The 18,547-nt window shown below is 31.4% G+C and overlaps 1 protein-coding gene across 4 annotated transcripts in view; it reads left to right on the top strand.

Moving 5' to 3' along the window:
- Positions 1-18,547, top strand: part of mybpc2b (myosin binding protein Cb) — a 67,884-nt gene that overhangs the window by 7,305 nt on the left and 42,032 nt on the right. The window contains exons 2-7 of one of the 4 annotated variants that reach the window (XM_056451075.1): positions 10,051-10,068; positions 11,227-11,244; positions 15,148-15,210; positions 17,231-17,379; positions 17,563-17,680; positions 17,769-17,817. In XM_056451075.1, coding sequence (XP_056307050.1) covers positions 10,051-10,068; positions 11,227-11,244; positions 15,148-15,210; positions 17,231-17,379; positions 17,563-17,680; positions 17,769-17,817 — 415 coding nt within the window. The remainder of the gene's footprint in view (positions 1-10,050; positions 10,069-11,226; positions 11,245-15,147; positions 15,211-17,230; positions 17,380-17,562; positions 17,681-17,768; positions 17,818-18,547) is intronic. The other 3 variants (XM_056451076.1, XM_056451078.1, XM_056451077.1) reach the window with 3 other exon arrangements.

Genomic DNA, 18,547 nt, shown 5'->3' with positions numbered 1-18,547 from the left:
TTAACACATAGTAAATGCTAAATTTGAGATCAATTATAAACAATTGATTATGTTACTTTTTTCAATGAAATCGCACTTTATAACACAGCGATTGGGTTTGTCCACATTTGATGCAGCGTTGGGTTACAACAACCCAGCAATTTTTAGAGTATGCCTTTTACAACATGCTCTCAAATACATATTATGCAACAAAAATATTAATATTAATAAACATGGATGCCATTTTGAAAATACAACAGTCTGACTAATGCATAAACACACATTCTTGCATTAATGACAAATGCACAATAGCCTAAATACACTAAATAAAAAGTTCATAATCGGATAACCAAATAAATACTAGAACTGAGTTATTACACCTTAAAATTAATAAAGTCCTGAAAATTACTGTTAAATTGCTGTTATAAAAAACATTAGAACATAATAAACATAATAAAAGGTGTAACTATTAAAAAGGTTGCCCAGTGGTTAATTTTTCACACCGTGTGTGATCCTCAGTTGTGATCTAGTAGACGTATTACATCTCTTCAGTGTGACTCGGGATCAAGTGCTTTGCTCAGAGACACAATGTCGACAGATTCACTCTCAGACCTGGAAACTGACCTTTAGCCACGTCTTTCATCTGCACGCACAAATATAGACACCAGTCTCGGTTTCCATTTCATGACGTGATGCATGCATTATCTGACTCCCGCATTCACTGATTTAGTAAAGTGTGACCAGACGCATTTCTAACACAATCTGAATCTCTCAGGTGATAGATGGAGGTTTTAGTCAGTCTACAGGGAGCCGCCATTTATGCGCTCGTGTGGAATTGTGCTAATACTGGGAGATTACCGTACTAATGTGCTAAATCCAGCATGTAGTACACTGTGTTGAGTATCAGTCCCTCTGAAACCCATATAGGCATTGGTGTTGGGTGAAGGCAGAGTTATTAGTAAGGTGTTTATGCTTAATAGTAAAATATAAACCATAAACAGTAGATGTGAAGTTCTGATGTGAACACTGTGTTACTTCTGTCAGCCAAGAGTTATTAGCTTGGGATTAATGGAGCAGGGTGGCGTTCTAGGTCAAGTATGGTACACGAACGGATTGCAAAATATTATTAGATTTCACATTTGGATAAAATTTGGTCTGCAGATTGTCTCGTGTGACACACAGTAATCAATCACATTCAGAAAAGCTAACAAATCTTTAAGACATTTTGTTGAACAAAGTTAAAACGTTCTGCTGTTTCAGTAGTCCAGTCAACTTCTATGGTATAGGGTTCGAGTGAACTTGGTACAAATGTGTACATTAAAGATCTGGACTACAGCTGCTGACAAAATCTCTCTGTTTATTGCACTAATCAATAATCAGGACCCAGAATGATTGCCTTATTTTGTATTCTATTGATCTCTCATTCTTGATACTGTACTTTTGTTTTTCTGTTTACTTCTATTAATTGGATACCCCAGTTTAAAAAGACCACAGCCAAAGGGCGTGGGGATAGTTGATTTAATATATTTTAGCCTGTATGCTTTGTTAATATATATATACACCTGGGGGCTCCTTAATATACTGTTGAAGTCAGAATATTATTATTATTATTTTTTTATTTTTCAAATATTCCCCAAGTGATGTTTAACAGAGAAATGAATATTTCCGCAGTATTTTCGATAATATTTTTTCTTCTGGAGAAAGTCTTATTTGTTTTATTTTGGCCAGAATAAAAGCAGTTTTAAATTTTTTTAAAAGCATTTTAAGGTCAATATCATTAGCCCTTTTAAGCAATATTTGTGTTTTATTGTGTACAGAACAAACCACTGTTATACAATAACTTGCCTATTGGATACCCCAGTTTAAAGAGACCACAGCCGAAGGGCGTGGGGGTAGTTGATTTAATATATTTTAGCCTTTGTTAATAAAAAAATTAGAAGAAGAAAGTATACTTATACTGTAGGAAGAATAATTCAACAATATATATATATATTTGTAAGAGTTCCGAATAACAAAATGAAATGCAAACTTAAATTAAATAAATAAATAAGTAAATAAATAAAAAACAAATGTGCTTATATATATATATATATATATATATATATATATATATATATATATATATATATATATATATATATATATATATATATATATATATATATATATATATATATATATATATATATATATAAGCATATATATATATATAAGCTGGGGGCTCATTAATATACTTTTGAAGTCAGAATATTAGTATTATTTTATTTTTCAAATATTCCCCAAGGGATGTTTAACAGAGGAAGGAATATTTGCACAGTATTTCCGATAATATTTTTTCTTCTGGTGAAAGTTTTATTTGTTTTATTTTGGCCAGAATAAAAGCAGTTTTACATTTTTTTAAAAGCATTTTAAGGTCAATATTATTAGCCATTTTAAGCAATATTTGTTTTGGATTGTGTACAGAACAAACCACTGTTATATAATAACTTGCCTAATTACCCTAACCTGTCTATTACTCTAATTAAGCCTTTAAATGTCACTTTAAGCTGAATACTAGTGTCTTGAAAAATATCTAGTCAAATATTATGTGCTGTCATCATGGCAAAGATAAAAGAAATCAGTTATTAGAAATGAGTTATTAAAACTATTATATTTAGAAATGTATTAAAACAAATCTTTGCGTAAAGCAGAAATTGGGGAAAAATATACAGGGGGACTAATAATTCTGTCTTCAACTGTAAATTGAATGTAGAGAGTTATATGTATATATTAGTATTGAAATAAAATGTCAAATCAATTTGGGAATGTATTATTTTAATCCTTAAATAAAAAAGAAATGAATAAATAACTTCAAAATAGAACATAAATATATATTTAAAATGATTACAAAAATAAAAGATAACATCCTAGCAAAATTGAAAGTTAAATGAACCTTGCATATTGCAAAAATAAAGAGTTTTAGGTCATTTTTACAAGCCACAAGACTTGCAGATTAAACAAATTTGCATTTACACGACTTACAATGCATACACACTTAAAATAGTGACTTTTGTCTCTTGTTTACACTACTTACTTAAAATGAGCTGAAACAATATAACTCTTAAGTAGTTTGATCAAGCAGCAAAAGTCATTTTTTGAGTGTGTGTGAAAACAGTTTCATTTTTTTACGATTTTAAGTAGAGTGAACTTAATTTTTTATGTTCAATCCACTTAAATTTGTAGAAATTAGTAAATTAACTTAATCCATTTTCCATTTGTTTTGGGACAACAAGAAGGAATTGTGTGGAACCCACTTTTTACTGTGTATTACTAGTCCACACACTCAAAAAACTACTTATTTAAATTCAGTTAACACAAGGATCTTGTTGGGGGGTTGGAGGATGGGGTGTGTGTGTGTGTTTTGGGGGGGGTGCTCACTTAAATTTGTAAAAACAATTAAGTTAACTTAATCTATTTGTTTTGGGACAACATGAAGGAATTGTGTGGAACAGTGTATATGTCATACTTTAATAGTAATATTAATATACAATAGTAATACTGGATCGACTATTCGTGGGGTCATTTCATCAGTCGGTTAGTTTCTCAACACACTCCATACTGACATTCCCATTGAGTTCTATGAGATGTTATGAGCTTAAGTGATAGAGTTCAGCTTTAATCTGTATGTGTGGTTTGAAATGCGATATGCTGAAAGGCCAGGGAAGACAGATGCATGACCTCACGGTTTAAGGCTTCATACTTTATACAGCCCTAAAAGAGAAACAGATTCCTTTAAAAGAAAGCAGAACTCATCCATCCTCCTAAATGGGCACAGAATTAAGCAGCATAAAGTAAAGTGTTAAAGTAAACACTTAGCATAAAGTAAACAGCTGCGTATTAGGCATGCGACGATAACCGGTTTACCGTGGTTTGGAAAAGTCACAGTTTTGTAGACTATGTAAATATATAATAACTTTAACTGTTAAAAGCTATTAGTCACTAGTTAATTAGTTACAGTTATTGGTAACTAATAAAGTTATGGTAGCTAATAACCTTTACTTTTCTGATTTTGATTGTAATGCAATAATGTGCACCTTTTGTAAAGCTGCTTTAAAACAATAATTATTGAGAAAAGCTATACAAATAATCTTGAATTGGATTGAAGGTTTAATACCGCTTAAAATGTTCTGGTATACCGTTCCTATGATAAATGTAAGTTGTTTTTTTATTTAGTTTTTTAGTGCAACAGTATCTCCAGCAGAAAAGGACCATCCACATTAAAAGCTACTGGTCAGCCCACGATTCAGCAAACATCTCAAAAAAAACAAATCGCTTATGCACCAACATAATTACTGTAGATCCAAAGCCTTTTCAAGTTGACAGAAATCTGTGTTTTTGACTAATGAAGACAGCAGAATGTCAATTATTTATTTTAATTATGTAGCCTGACATGTGGGTTTGCCATTCTATATAGACCTATCAGCCTGATCTCACGAGAAAACGTAAGTATTTTACGTTTTGACAGTTAAGTGGGTAATTCGTACAAATTCGTACGAGTTCAGTCGTACGAAATTGTATGATTTTAAAAAGGAGGCGTGACACCTAACCCCACCCCTAAACCCAACCGTCATTGGCAGATGAGCAAATCGTACTAAATTGTACGAATGAGATCTTGCCGAGAATTGCCGTGAGATTGTGTTGGACCTATGTATAATAATTTTATTTAAATAATTTATTTAATCAAATAAATTAATTAATACAATAATTTATTTTTATATTTTTAATTCAAATAAGGCTTTGCAAACGTTTATGTTTGGTAAATACAGCATATTAATATGATGATAATAATAATAATAATAATAATAATAAAAAAAATACAAAAATACATCAAATATTACGTTTTTCTTTAACCCTTACCCAGTAAAAATGCTGGCCTCCACACAGTTCCTTCATGTTAACCCAACACAAATCAGTTAAGGTAACTTAATCGTTTTTACAAATTTAAGTAGATTGAATATAAAACAGAATGTGAATATAAAACAGGACGTCCCGATGGCGCAGTGGGTAGCACGATCGTCTCACAGCAAGAGGGTCGCTGGTTCGAGCCCCGGCTGGGTCAGTTGGCATTTCTCTGTGAAGTTTGCATCTCCCCGTGTTGGCGGGTGCTCCGGTTTCCCCCACAGTCCAAACACATGCGCTTTAGGTGAATTGAATAAGCTAAATTGGCCATAGTGTATGAGTGTGAGTGAGAGTATATGGGTGTTTCCCAGTACTGGGTTGCAGCTGGAAGGGAATCCACTGCGTAAAACATATGCTAGGTAAAATAAAACATGCTGCGTAAAACAATTAAGCTGTCCCCTCCCCTCCAAAAAAAACTCAAGTATTGTGTTTGTTCAACTCATATTAAATAAGTAGTTTGAACAACACTGCATGAAAACCGAGATTTTCGTCCCTGTGAATGTCTGAAAACATCTCAAATCACCGGCATTTTCGGCCGTTCCCAGGTTTGGAAGTTCCTTATACTTTGGAAGTATAAACTGCCGAAAACAGACCACTCCAGGGAATGTGTATGCAAATGTGAAATGGGCTGTCCCATTTGCAAGCAGCAAAAGTATTTTCTGAGTGACTATTAAAAGTAAGTCTATCATAATGTAAATCATTTAAAAAGCAGTTAAACAACATTTAAAAAGTTTATAAATACATTTTGAGTGTGTGTGAAATGTTTTTTAAGGGGATAAAACTTAATTGTTTTATTATGTGGAGCAGTGCATTACTAGTCCATACACTCAAATAATGACATTCTGTCAAGTTTACCATTGTAAAATATTTTAAATGTTTCTTAAGATAAAATATATCGAGTTAAATTGGGAAAAAAAGTTGTTTTTGTTTACATTTAGAGCAGTGATGACAATACCGTGAAACCTTTTTATCATACTATATTATACCGGCCCATGCCTACTGCATATCTGCATTTACTGGTCATTATATTGTGTGTCTTGACTGTGACATGTTTGTTATTTGATATCGGTGTGGTCGATCACTAAATTCCTGGCCTGACATTAGAGAGCTTATGATTTGCTGTGGCCTTTTAACAAGCGCCATGGCAGCATCTTGCTCTTCTGAGAAGCAGGCGGGTGGACCATTGGCATGTTTCTATTTCAGACCACGCCATCTCGTAGTATTTCTCATCATCTCAGTGGAAACAGCTTGATAAAGTTGCATCAACACCTCCGTCAGCCAAACAATTAATGAAGCCTCAACTGAGTTTATATATTATTTTACATCACGTTGCATTGCATTCACTTATTCCCTCGTTTATCAAATCATTTTGTTATTATACAGTATGTGCTTGGTTTGATTATGGTACTTTTACAGTGCTTTAATGTGTATTTTATTCTGTTTTATTGGTTGTAAAGCTCCTTGTCCTGCCATTTAGTTGCAGTAAGTTGTTATAAAGCAGATTATATTATAGTACATTACATTACATATTAATTTAACCACCTTGGCCAGCCATTTGTGCATTATATTATATTATATTATATTATATTATATTATATTATATTATATTATATTATATTATATTATATTATATTATATTATATTATATTATTATATTATATTATATTATATTATATTATATTATATTATACTAATATTATATTATACTAATATTATATTATACTATACTATACTATACTATACTATACTATACTATATTATATTATATTATATTATACTATACTATACTATACTATACTATACTATACTATACTATACTATACTATACTATACTATATTATATTATATTATATTATATTATATTATATTATATTATATATTTTTTATTTTATCTTTGCCAAAAAAAATCATGGCAAAGATAAAATAAAAAAAAAAAATAATAAAATAAATAAAAAAAATATTAAATATATTATATTATATTATATTATATTATATTATATTATATTATATTATATTATATTATATTATATTATATTATATTATATTATATTATATTATATTATATTATATATTTTTTATTTTATCTTTGCCAAAAAAAATCATGGCAAAGATAAAATAAAAAAAAATAATAAATAAATAAAAAATAAATAATATTATATTATATTATATTATATTATATTATATTATATTATATTATATTATATTATATTATATTATATTATATTATATTATATTATATTATATGTAAAGCACCTCGGCCAGCCATTTGTGCTATATAAATAAATTATATTATATTATATCATATTATATCATATTTTATTTTATTTTATTTTATTTTATTTTATTATACTATATTATACTATATTATATTATATTTTATGTAAAGCACCTCGGCCAGCCATTTGTGCTATATAAATAAATTATATTATATTATATTTTATGTAATGCACCTTGGCCAGCCGTTTGTGCTATATGAATAAAGTATATTATATTATATTATATTATATTATATTATATTATATTATATTATATTATATTATATTATATTATATTATGCACAATATAGAAGCAATTAAGCAATCACTTAAATAGTTCTCTAAATTCTTTTGAAAGTTTCTCAAAATTGACGAATTTATGTCCGAATTTATTAATTTATTTTGTCATAAAAGAACAAAAGCGTGCCTTTTTCATACAATCATATTTAATTATAGACAATACCAACTAATTATAGACAATATCAACTTAAACTTCCAAACAGTTCTGAAATCAGTAATATAAATAAATGCAATAATTCTGAAATCAAAATATGGATGAAATAATGTTCCATCATCATTCAGCGTAACTGATATATTTATATTTATAAAAGATTTAAATTGTAAAACTCATTCAAAGAATTAGTGATAATGCTAAATTTAAGTTTATTTTAAATGATTTGTAACATCTTGCTGACAAATAAAAATAAAATATAAAATAAAATCATATAGTTAGAAGGATTTGCCATGTATGCCTGTTTTATTTAGTATATAAACTATTGTTAGAGTGAATGACATTGCCTTCTGTAAATAATGAAAAAAAAAGAATATATATATATATATATATATATATATATATATATATATATATATATATATATATATATATATATATATATAAATAATAGTCAAAACCCAGTAGTAATCCTTTGTGTAGTAAGATTTTGTACATAGAAGCATATTGCATATGTTATTGTATAATAATAATAATAGGCCTACTCAGTTTAATTTTAGCAAAAAAAAAAAAATGTAAATACACAGTGAAACTTTTTTAAATAGCTGAATTGAAAAAAAAAACGAAATGCTTGTGCATTAAATCTGCAGAATGTACTGAATAATTCATTCAGTATTTGTTGTAGTTAGATTATTAAAACAACATAAAAGTCTGTCTCTGTCAAAAATCTAGTGTGTTCAGTGCTAGTGTATAAAAATACACAGAACCAGGGCAGTTGATATTTTTTTCTGGTGTCATATTTATAGGATTGTAGCGCTTCTATGTGGCCAGGTGCCAGAGTATTCCTGAAGCATATCGCCTTACTAGTGAAATATATTTATCATCAAGACAGATGATGTCAGAATGGTTACATAGTAACTAAGCTAGTGCTCATCAGTCACCATTCACTCAAGCATTTGTGCTCAATCTGCTTTACAGTTTAAACTCTTTATTCATTCACTGCAGAAATATGATTCCCTGTGAAAGAATTAGAATATGTATGGTTGGATTAAACTGAAATTGTGTTTGCATCACATATATTGTACATTTTATTATCTTTGAGTATGCCATGTCAGTCAGTTACTCAGTCAATCATCCAACATATCAATCAACCAATCATTCAACCAACCAATCAGACAATCAGCCAATCATTCAACCAACCAATCAGTCAATCAACCAGTCATTCAACCAATTAACCAACCAATCATGGAACCCGTCAATCAACCAACAAATCAATCAATCAATCAGTCAGTCGGTCAGTTAATCAATCAGTCAGTCGGTCAGATAAACAATCAATCAATTAATCAATCAATTATCAAGTCTACAAATTAATCAACCAACATATCAATGAACCAATCAGTCAATCAACCAATAATTCAACCAAATAATCAATCGGTCAACCATTCATTCAACCAACCAATCATGGAACCCGTCAATCAACCAACAAATCAATCAATCAGTCAGTCGGTCAGTTAATCAATCAACCAATCAATCAATCAATCAATTAACCAGCCTACAAATCAATCAACCAACAAATCAATCAACTTGCAGATCAATCAACCAATCATTCAACCAATCAGTCAATCAAGTAATCGTTCAACTAACCAACTAATCAGTCAAGCAACCATTCAAAAAATCAATCAATCAACCAGCCAATCAATTAATCAATCAACCAACAAGTCAATCAACAAATCGGTCAGTCAACCAACAAATCAATCACCAACATATCAATCTACCAATCATTCAACCAACTAACCAACCAATCAACCAATCAACCATTCAACATTTCAATCAACCAACTAGCCAATCAATAATTTTTTTTCAATAAATCAACAAATCAATCACTTAACCAACAAATCAACCAACAAATCAGTCAATCAACCAACATATTAATCAATCAAATAATCATTCAACCAACAAATCAATCCATCAGCCAACAAATCAATCAACAAATTAATAAATTAATCAATTGGTCAATCAACTAACCAACCAGTCAAACAATTAGCCAATCATTCAACCAACCAACCAACAAATCATCCAGTCAAGGAACCAACAAATCAATCAATCAAACAACAAACGAATCAATCAACAAATCAACCAACCAACAATCCAGTCGATCTCATATGTAAAATGCGCTCTGTCAGGCCATTGCATCATTAATATAGCTTAAATCTAATGTTAAATTATTATATAATCCAAAGATGGTGAAGATTTCAGAATTTATTGTTTAATTCAATGTTTCTTTGTATTATTTATGACATTTACTTTATATTGTTATAAAGTGAATCCTACTAAGATTACATGTTTCTAATTATGTAATTAATAACTGCATTGAGCTGGCTGTTTTTCACTACAATGTTAACATTAGCTTTTTCTGCTTTATTCCAGCAGAGGTAAAACCAGAGGGTAAGTGATCATCATTTGCTTGCACTGTTTCCAAATTACAACCCATTTTTCTTTTTTAAAAACGTTTGCATTTTAATAACATTTAATAACTTAAATAATTTATGCCTAGAGTATATTGGTATAGAGCCTAGTGGTATTCAAGTATAAGTGTCTAGGCCCTAGACACTTATACTTGAATACCAAATTTTATCACATGATTTTACAGGACCAAATGCATGTACAGTGCTCAGCATATGTGAATACATCCCTCACAGATCCCTCTTTTAAATTCATATTTACTATAGGATGATAAATCTGGAGCTAATCTTAGTAAAAATGATGATAACTGTCCTACAATTAGTGCAAGCAAATTTGGATGTTAGGGAAAATATAAAATTTTAAATGTATTTTTTAAATGTATTTTATTTATATTTCTGAATATGTTTGAGGACTGAAATATATGACTTATATTCATTAAGATATGGATAAAAATATTTATTTTTAAAATGGGGTGTAGGTGACACGGTGACACAGTGGTTAGCACTGTCGCCTCACAGCAAGAGGGTTGCTGGTTCGAGTCCCGGGTGGGCCAGTTGGCATTTCTGTGTGGAGTTTGCATGTTCTCTCCTCCGGTTGCTCTGGTTTCCCCCACAGTCCAAACACATGCGCTATTGGTGTATTGAGTGAACTAAATTGGCCATGGTGTATGAGTGAGAGTATATGGGTGTTTCCCAGTACTGGGTTGCAGATGGAAGGGCATCCGCTGCGTAAAACGTATGCCGGAATAGTTGGCAGTTCATTCTTCTGTGGTTATCTCTAATAAATAAGGGACTAAGCCAAAGGAAAATGGATGAATAAATAAAAATGGGGTGTACTCATTTATGCTGAGCACTGTAGACTAACAATATATATATTTTTAATTCTCCATTTACTCTTCCATTAAAAACACACACATCAATTATTTGTCCAACATTAGGACATTGATTTGCAATGTCATCGATGTAATAAAGTAAATAATGAAGTAAATTTCCCCTGTTGTCTAATGTAATTTTTCTCATTTCTTCCCACAGAGGGTAAGTGGCATCATTAACGTGTGTCATTCCCAAATGATAAAACATTTAACATTTTAAAAAGCATAAAGTAGGTTTCTTTAGCTTGATGTTATGCTTTCGTCTGCAGAAGCTCCAGGAGATGATGGTAATAAATCGGAATGGTTATGAAGATCCTTGGTTCTATAATTAAATAAGGGTTAAATAAATAAGTTATATAATCCTTATTTAAACCTCATACTAACTGAACTTGAGAGTTCTAAAGTGATGTCCAGTGTTGGGGGTAATGCATTACAAGTATTGTGAGTTACATAATAATATTACTTTTCTAAGTAACGAGTAAAGTAGCACATTACTTTTTAAAATTAAGTTAGAATATCTGAGCTGCTTTTTAAAAATGTAATGTGAGTTACTTTTTATTTTAGTTAATTCACTTTTAAAAAATAAATTGCTGAATTAAAATGTAAGTAAGGCAAGGCAAGGCAAGGCAAGTTTATTTATATAGCACATTTCATACACAGTGGCAATTCAAAGTGCTTCACATAAACAGGAATAAAAGAAACAAGTATAAGAGAAATAAAAACAAATAATAAAAATGGTAAAAAAATAAAAATAAAATAAATAAGAATAAAAGCTGATAAAATGTGTCATAAAAGAATTTAAAATGAAGAGAAAAACATAATAGTGCGATCTGTCGGATGTCGCACAGTGCTCATTCAGTAAAGGCACAGCTAAACAGATGTGTTTTCAGTCTTGATTTGAATGTGCCTAATGTTGGAGCACATCTGATCATTTCTGGAAGCTGATTCCAGCAGCGAGGGGTGTTGTAGCTGAAAGCCGATTCACCCTGCTTTGACTGAACTCTTGGGATTTCTAGTTTATTTGATCCTAAAGATCTGAGTGATCTGTTAGGTTTGTATTCAGTGAGCATATCTATAATGTATTGAGGTCCTAGGCCATTTAGTGATTTATAGACCAGTAATAATACTTTAAAATCTATTCTGAATGTAACTGGGAGTCAGTGTAAAGACCTGAGGACAGGTGTGATGTGCTCTGATTTCCTGGATCTGGTCAGAACTCTGGCCGCAGCATTCTGGATGAGCTGCAACTGTCTGACTGTCTTTTTGGGAAGGCCAGTGATGAGGCCATTACAGTAATCCACCCTGCTGCTGATAAAAGCATCAACAAGTTTCTCTAAGTCTTCACTGGAAACAAAGCATCTAATTCTTGAAGTAGTCACGTTGAATTACGCACACAATGAGAGAATGCAGGAACAGGCAGAAATGAAGACGGCAGTGCCTTACATTTCTACGATGTATTATATCGTAACATAATCTCTACATATAACATATATTACATATTCTCATTATTTTGAACACATGAAAGAAAATGAAATGAGGATTATCTAAATGTGCAGTGATTTTACTCTTTAATAAGACAAAAAGTACAAAAGTAGCAAACGCATTGCTTTAAAGTTTCATTAATCTGTATATACGGCATGTAGAGCTCTAGGGGTCTGGAGGTTCTCCGACAATGCTGATTTTGTAGTGTCTATTTATGCTAAGTGCAAATAGCGCTCCTCGTTGGAATAAGCTAGTTGAGTGATTCCCGTCCATCACCAAAGAGAGCGATGGCAGGGATTACAGCCTTTAATGTACAGGTGTCAGCACACAGTGTGAGTGGCGTAGCTTGTAAAGCGCATGGCAATATGTTTAGACGTGATCGATCATGAACGCGGTTCCAATTCAGCATCTGTTGAACTCATTCTTCTTTTTTCCCCCACTACATATCAGATTTTGCCTACTCTTCATCACGAGTCAGACAAGCAGGAATCATTAATACGTGTGTGTATTATGGAAGACTCAGATTCATAGAACTGGATTGGAGAGGTGTTATATCCAAATCATATGCATTTTAAGTTTGTAGAAGTTAAACATTAAAATACCCTTAAATATAATTTTTAGTGCTTCTGCGAACTTGAACAAGTATATGAAAATCCATTAATTTTCACTAGTTGTTTTAGAATTTTTTTTTTCAACATGTGCTTTATATGCTTTAAAAAATAAGTTAAACCTTTGTAGACTATAAATATATATAATAGATATTTAAAAATGTGAGCAATACATTATAGATTAATTTTATTTAAAAAGTACTGTATTAATCTTATTTTTGAATTCAACTATACGGGTGCGGCCAGGTAAGGGGCCTACAAGACATTGTGCCCAGGGGCCTCTGAATTCTTAATCCAAGCCTGGTCTCCGAACATTATCCTACATTTAATTTTTTATATATTTTTTTAAGGTTATGCAGTGCGTTATTAATTGCAGAGCTCCTCTATTTAAAAAAAAAAATCCTGCAAGCCAGGTCAGAAAAAATAAGTAACTCAAAAGTAACTCAGAAGTAACGTAATGCACTACTTAACATAAAAAGTAACCACTTTATGATTTCTGGTATGACATTTTTAAATGGTTTTCTGATATATATGGTTTTACTTTTACACCGGACCCAGCAATTGCTATAATTGGGTACTCTCGTTCTCTTCTGGATTATAATGTATTCATACAAAGCACTATAGTTTATGGAATGATTATTGCTGAGTGTCATTCTAAAACTGTGGAAATCAGATACTATTCCTCAGTTTAAGACATGGTTAACTTATCTTACAGAATCAGAATCAGAATCAGAAAGAGCTTTATTGCCAGGTATGTTCACACATACAAGGAATTTTTTTTCGTGACAGAGCTTCTACAGTGCAACAGGATAACAGAGACAGAACAAAAAACAGATAATAAATATATTTAAAAAAAAAATAGAAGTAGTGAGTGCAAATATACAGATTGACAAGTGTATGTACGTGTTTATTACTATATACAACGTTATATGTGCAGCTGTTATGTGCAAATTGGCATGTAAAGTGTGTTGTTAAATAAGTGTATATGTGTATAAAAGTGTATAGCAAGTAGTGATGTTGGTTTCGCAATTATTATCATCAAGTGTTCATGAGATGGATTGCCTGAGGGAAGAAACTGTTTCTGTGTCGGGCTGTTCTGGTGCGCAGTGCTCTGTAGCGTCGACCAGGAGGTAAAAGTTCAAAGAGGCAGTGTGCTGGGTGTGAGGGGTCCAGAGTGATTTTGGCAGCCCTTCTGCTCGCTCTGGATAAGTACAATTCTTGGGGAGTAGGAAGGGTTGTTCAGGGTTGTGAGGGTTACTCAAATATTGCTCATGGAAAGAATCCAGAGTTATTATCTTGATAAGTTTTACAATATATGGCAACCATTTCTTGATCACCTGGACCAATATAATGCAGATTCTAAGCCACAGTGTAATGCTTAATATGTTCACTACCCCTATTGACTGCCTCTATGTATTTTTATTGAAACCGTTTATATGCCCTAATTGTTTTTAATAATAACTTAATACATTTTAAAATAATCTAATTTTCTTTATTTTAATTATTATTACCGATATTTTCTTTGTATTTATCATGCTTATTCCTTGTATTTTCTTTTTTTTATTGTTGTGTTCTTTGGTCATTGAAACATGTCAAACTAATAAAAACACTTGTTAAAAAATGTAATTGAGTAACACAACTAGTTATTTTTTTGGGGGGAGTACAGCTCAATATTGTAATGCATTACTTTCTAAAGTAACTTTCCCCAACACTGGTGATGAGCATGAAATGAGGAATACATTTGCAGCTATATTCGCAATAAGGTGTACAGTATGTGAATATAATTGCCATTTCCTAATGTACATAAACTCTAGACATTAAAATGAATGGAAAAAAGGGAAACAAGTCTCTTTTCTTGTGCATGAAGCTCACCCGGAATTGAATTGTTTCAGTGGTACTGGCATTAATAATATAAACAACAGTTCAAGAGTCTTATTAAGTATTATGCCTGACTTAATATGCGTTTTAAATATTTGCAACGAATATTTAAAATGAAACCGTGCGTGCTTTCGATTTGATTTACAGGATCCCTTTCTGTCGTCATGTGCATGTGTGTATGTATTTGAGTGTTTTTGTTTAACATATCTATTCAATTTTTAGCCGAACCAACGGAGCTGACTGGACTTTTTGTGGAGAAGCCAGAAAGTGTGGTGGCCATCGCAGGTATCAAAATACAAGCATTGTTAAAATCTGTGTGAAGTTTTATTTTTAATTCAATTTGTTGATATACTGAAACAGAATTTTGAGTAAGAGTGGCAGTGCAAAACTAGCGTAAACCTAGTATTTAATGTAAGTTGGTGCTACTTTGCCTTATGGTCAATGCAGTAAGAGACTGTATTATCATCAATAATATTACTTGAGCATACAAATTCATAACATACAAAATCGTAACAAACTAAATCTAATACCTATTAAATGTTATGCATATAAGCTTTGTATTCTTTGTTTGCTCGTTACTGCACTCCAGCAAATTCAGATTGGCTTTGGTCTTGACTATGTGCAGCTGAATGACATTTGTCCTGGGAGCCCTATACCAATATGGCGAAGACATTGACGCATGCTCATGGCCCATATGCAATATCTAATGTATATATCTATGATTCCCTCATGTCAAACTAATGGTAAGAAAGGCTGTTAATATGCAGTTGGTATGGAAACCCTCAGGTTGACTTTAACTGAAGCGCTGCCACTTCAAACGTGGAAGCAAATGGTGATTGTTGCTAAAAGGGATACAAATGCGTATGGAAATTAGTAAGAATTATTCATATTGTTTATTAAATTACCCATTAATTTGTATTTAATTAACATCTACCCCTACTTCAACCCTAAATCCAACCCTACAGTAATGTAAAAACAGTAATTATACAGAGTATTGTTCATATTATTTATTAAATTATCCATTAATTGTATTTTTTTATGCCTACCCCAACCATCACAGTAATATAAAAAACAATAAATATACAGAGTATTATTCATATTATTTATTACATTACCCATTAAATTGTATTTTATTAACATCGACCTTACCACAATCAATACAGAAATGTAAAAAATATTAAATATACAGAGTATTATTCATATTATTTATTAAATATCCCATTAAATAGTATTGTATTAACATCTACCCCTAACTCAACCCTAAATCCAACCCAACAGTAATGTAAAAGCAGTAATTATACAGAGTATTGTTCATATTATTTATTAAATTAGCCATTAATTGTATTTTATTAACGTCTACCCGTACCCAAATCTTAAACCTACTCCTCACAGTAATGTAAAAAGAGTAAATATACCAAGTATTATTCATATTATTTAATAAATTACCCATTAAATTGTATTTTGTTAACAATTACCTTACACCAACCATCACAGTTAGGTAAAAAAAAAAACGTTAAATATTCAGAGTATTATTCATATTATATATTAAATTATTCATTAAACGGTAATTTTATTAACATCTACGCCTACCCCAACTATCAAAGAAATATAAAACAGTAATTATACAGAGTATTATTCATATTATTTTTTAAATTACCCATTAAATTGTATTTTATTAACGTCCACCCCTACCCAACCCTAAACCAAACCATCACAATAATGTAAAACAGTAAATACACTGAGCAGTATTCATAATTTTTAATAAATCACCCATTTATATTATATTATTTTATTAACATCTACCTGTAGTATTACAGAGTATTGTTTATATTATTTGTTAAATTATTCATTAAACTGTTATTTTATTAACATCTACCTTTACCACAACCATCACAGTAATGTAAAAACAGTAATTACCAACTACTATTCATGTTATTTATTAAAATGCTTTTTAGTTGTCTTTTATTAACGTCTACTATTACCACAACTCTTACAGTAATGTGAAAATATGAATTATTGTTATACATTCTCACAAATTATGCTATACTGACGTGAGTATCCATAGCTGTATCCCTTCTAGACTTTAGTGCAGATGGTCAGACTTTGATTGAAGATGACTTTTTTCAATGGATACACTTAAACAGATTCATTATTCACCTTAAGAATAACAATGTGAGCCAGCAAAATAAAGATTGTAAATTTAGATTTCACGCCGATGTTAAAAGAGCAAACAGTTGCCATATTAAAATCAACTATTATTATGTATTACAGAATTATTCCATACTGTTCATGTATTTAAACACAGGTAAAGATGTAACGTTTGTGGTGAAGGTGGACTCCACCAATCTGACACGTAAACCCACCATGAAGTGGCTGAAGGGCAAGTGGATGGACCTCGGCAGCAAAGCTGGAAAACACATCCAGCTGAAAGAGACCTATGACAGGAACACCAAGGTTTGGATTTCTGAAGGCAAAATGTTTGAAAAACCTAGTTTAATAATTCTGTTTTAGGCAATTTGTCAGGTTTTAATTCAAGTTATGGACACAATCTTGGTGTACTTATCGACAATTGATATAGCAATCATTTCAATTCAAAACTCTTCCTCTCTCTCTCTTTCTCCGTCCATTCTGTGTCAGATCTACACGTATGAGATGAAGTTAGTCAAGGTGGTCCCAGGAGATGCGGGTGGATACAGGTGTGAAGTGTCTGCCAAAGACAAATGTGACAGCTGCACCTTTGAGGTCACGGTGGAGGGTTAGTGCACCTTCACACAGTCAGACACAGCTTAAATAACACGTGATCAATGGCTGCTCTGTGTTTATAATGTGTCCTGTTTTCATAGCTGCTGAACAAGAGGAGCAAGCGGATATTTTGTCTGCCTTCAAAAGAGCGTAAGTCTGAGTCGACAATATATGCAACGTTTTTAGATTGAGTGGCAAGGATTGAATATCATAGCTGAAATTATTAGATGCACATTGTTACATATACAGTTGAAGTCCTAGTTATTAGCCCTCCTGAATTATTAGCCCCCCTGTATATTTTTTTCCCAATATATGTTTAACAAAGAGAAGATTTTTCTTAACACATTTCTGAACATAATCGGCCCTATTTTAATGATCTAGGTGCAAAGTCTAAAGCACATGGTGCAAAAGCATTAAGGGCAGGTCCGAATCCACTTATTTTAAGGATGGAAAAATACGCTCTGTGCCACGGTGCATGGTCTAACAGGGTTGTGCTTATTCTCTTAATAAGTTCTGGGTGCGTTTTGAGCATAACGTGCATTAAACCAATTAGAGTCTCATCTCCAATTCTCTTTAAGAGTCAGTTGCGTCTTATAGTGATGCAGTTGCTATTTTTCATAGCGACTTTGTAAATGGAAAAACTGAATGCTTCACTAGTGAGAAAAAAGATACTAGCGAGGATAAAGAACAAGCCTCCTCCATTCAGCCTCTTTACTTTCTCTTTACTTGTACTCTTTACTCCTTTACTTTGGTGGATAAGGAAACGGTGTTGTACGCACTCCACTGAAGACATCCATTAGCCTACATATTTAATTTAGTTTGTTAAGCTCAAAGATTTGTTTAAAACTATTTCTAAATTCAGTTTGAATTTCCAGCAAAC

The sequence above is a fragment of the Danio aesculapii genome, chromosome 24 (genome assembly GCF_903798145.1).
Source record: "Danio aesculapii chromosome 24, fDanAes4.1, whole genome shotgun sequence".
Taxonomy (NCBI): Eukaryota; Metazoa; Chordata; class Actinopteri; order Cypriniformes; family Danionidae; genus Danio; species Danio aesculapii.
This window is presented reverse-complemented; position numbering and strand designations above follow the sequence as displayed.